At 33.9% G+C, this 3,242-nt stretch overlaps 1 protein-coding gene across 1 annotated transcript; it reads right to left on the bottom strand.

Annotated features, from left to right (window-relative positions):
• Positions 1–208: 208 nt before the first annotated feature.
• Positions 209–1,630, bottom strand: LOC102583530 (uncharacterized). The gene is made up of 3 exons (XM_006349473.2): positions 1,373–1,630; positions 991–1,281; positions 209–916 (listed from the first exon to the last, which is right to left on the bottom strand). The coding sequence occupies exons 2-3, from the start codon at positions 1,159–1,161 to the stop codon at positions 434–436; spliced, it is 654 nt and encodes a 217-aa protein (XP_006349535.1). The 5' UTR covers positions 1,162–1,281; positions 1,373–1,630; the 3' UTR covers positions 209–433.
• Between the last annotated feature and the right edge of the window lie 1,612 nt (positions 1,631–3,242).

The raw sequence follows: 3,242 nt of genomic DNA on the forward strand, positions 1-3,242 counted from the left end.
AACACATATTGCACTTAAAAAATTTCAAAATGGCATTGAATGTGCTGATATTCTCTTCTAGTATGCAAATGGTGTTTAAATGCCCTAAAGAAGAAGATTCACTGCACATCACAACACCAAAAAGAAGCAAATACTAACAAGACCAAATGTTAAACCATTAATCTAAATAGAGAAACAAGTATTCACTTTAAGATATTACACCAAAAAAATGCAGATTCACTGCACACCAACACCAAAAACTATCAAACACAAAACAAGTTCTAGTGTCAACTGTCAACAAGACAAGTTACACCATCCAACCAAATGCACATCCACATTTTAGTGGTCAACTATCACCAAGACAAATGTGAATTTTAAAAAGAACCACCAAAACATTTTCTAAGGTAATATTCCAAGTGCATTCAAGCAAAACACTAAGTACAATTCCTAGTCTTTAAAAGTTAACATCATTGTCATCATTATCTGGAATTCCTTGTCCCTTTCTAACCATCATCTTCAATCTCTTTTTTTTCCCTTCATTTTGTAGCTGATGAAGTGTAGTTGCTGCCCTACCTTTCCAAATAGTTTTAGTTGGTGAATAAGACAAATTTATTGGTAGTGACACTCCACTAGCATCTCCAGTAAATCTAATTCTCCTTGATCCAATTGTCGGCTTAGGTTTTTTCTTTCTCTCTTCCAGCCTTGTGACTTCATAAACAACCATTGGCCTAAGTGATAAGTCTTCTTCAGTATCGACTTCAGGACCATAAGGTTGTGTGGTTGAATAAACTGATTGTTGTGTCTCCACTTCAGTTTGAAACTCTATTTCTGCTTCATCATTTGTGCCACCTGAATGATGTATCCTTGGAGTTGAGGTTGTATCATTGCATTTCTTTTTACAATTTCTTGAACTAGAACTAGCTCCTTGAGTATTGTCCTATCAGCAAAGGAAAACATATTACTTTAGTTCAGGCCGTTACAATATAGTTAAGTTACAAATTAGATGCTTACATTATAACAGCCCCTTGCATTATGGTTAGGTTCACCACATTTTTTACAATGCATGGTTGATCCCTTCTTGGATTGACTCCACTCTCCCTTCCTTTTCCCTGCTTCATCTGGTACTCTATCTCTTTTAAGTTTAGGCATGCCTATAGTCTTCACAGCTTCTGGTGGTTCCATGGCTTGGGCTGGATCGACTTTCTAAAATTTAACTCCCCTAACATGTTGTATTTTGTTCTTGTAAGTTAGCAAATAAGCCTCCTTACAATAATATCAGTGTATTTGTGTTCCTGGTTCAACCTTAAAAGCCAACAAGATAAAAATGAATTAAAAATTAAAATAAGTAAATGAAGACAACAAGTTGAAAAGGCTAAAATTGAGGATAAAATACCTTATCATACAACATGGCCTTGATAGCATGGAGGGATGGTATTCCCGATAAGTCCCAAGCCCTACATGTGCATCTTTTATCCTTCAGATTAATTGTATGTCTATCATCACCTTCTGTGACTTCGTAACTAAAGTCACCATTGAACTCAACCTTGCATCCATGAGCAATTTCCCTATAAACATTGTATAGCTTCATGTACGGTGGACTGAAATCTCCTTTCCAACTCCTAACTTTTGCTTCATTAGAAACCAACCTTCTCATAACCTTAGCAAATTTCTTATTAGAAGCCTATTTGACTAGACAGGTCTCCTTTACCGGGGGGTTCCCACAGAGAAGTCTTGCTCTGGCTTGCCAAAAGCGTTTAATATTGAGAATGTTGAATGTATTACACACTGGTGGAATTGCGTAATAAGGCTTTTAACTAGCTTAGTGATTCACCCTTATTTCTTCCAACATTTTGATGATAGGTGTATGCCTTGCTTCCAGAATCCATGCATTAAATGACTCAGTGAAATTATTGTCAACCATGATATATTTACAATGAGTATCAAAGTACGCCCGACACCAAGTTTGAGGTTTATATTTCACCAAGTCTTTAGTAGCTTCTTCATCTATGTCTCCTAATTTTCTCAATTGATCTTCAAAGTCTTTAACATATGTGGTCCATGCACACCACCACATAAGTTTCTTGGCTTGTCCACTCCTCTACTTTTTACACCAATTAGCCTCAATATGCCTTACACAATATTTGTACTTAGCTTTAGGAAACACACTCTTCTTAGCATCAACTAACCCCTATGAAATAAAAAAACAGTCAACATCATTATTAGTTTTAAAATTGAAAACAAACAACAATATATTTGTTTAGCTCTAGGATGACAATTTTGATTATCAATTAAAACATAAGGAAAAGATGTAAGTTTTACCTTTTGCATATGTGAGATGAATGTCACTCCATGTCCATTTTTAAGATTCAAAGAACACTTCAAAAGCTCCAAAAGCCATTTCCATGTCCTGCTTGTCTCCTTATCTACCACTGTCCATGCAATAGGATAAAATTGGTTCATACAATCTTGACCCGTAGCAACTAATAGTTGCCCCTTATATCTTTCCTTAAAAAAATTACCATCCAGCCTAATAAGTGGTTTCAAACCACTTTTCCATCCATCCTTCAATGCTTGAAACAAATGTACATCCTTAAGAACTTCCTCTTACCTTGTAAAAGAGCTTCTTTTGATATATTGATAACAACACTGTTGACACCCAATTTTGAACCTCCACAATATAAATTAATCATCGAGTTTCTTCAATTTCAAACGATCTGGAATAGTTAGTTTTTATAAAAAATTAAAAATGCTTTTCAGGCTATTTTAAAGCAATTTTAGTCATTTCTATAATTTTTAAATAATAAATATGTTTTTATATAATTAGTATATTTTATAAATATTTGAAAATCATTCCAAAAGGTTTGACATTTTTTAGGTAATTATTTTATTAATTCACTCTAGTTTATGTTATGATTATAATTTTAAATTATTTAGTTCGTAGTTAAGTTAATTATTTTATTTTCGTTAAAATTAAGACGCTCGTTAATTAAATAATATTAATTCATTTTATTTAAATTTTAGTCGAATTTGCTAATCAAACTCAATTTGATTATGTTCTAAATTCATTTGGCTATAATTTTAATCCATGGGCCAAATCCTCAATTCAAAATTTAACCAATTCACCCAATCCTTCATGAGACCAAGTTTGGGCCCTTCTTAAATTTTCAGCAATCCCAGGCCCCATCCCAAATTCCTTCTCACTTCACTAACCCATCCCTTTTCCCCTATAGACCCGGCCCAACTCTTCTTCAACAAAGAAACCC

Source organism: Solanum tuberosum, unplaced genomic scaffold, assembly GCF_000226075.1.
Source record: "Solanum tuberosum cultivar DM 1-3 516 R44 unplaced genomic scaffold, SolTub_3.0 scf00106, whole genome shotgun sequence".
In the NCBI taxonomy this organism is placed as follows: Eukaryota; Viridiplantae; Streptophyta; class Magnoliopsida; order Solanales; family Solanaceae; genus Solanum; species Solanum tuberosum.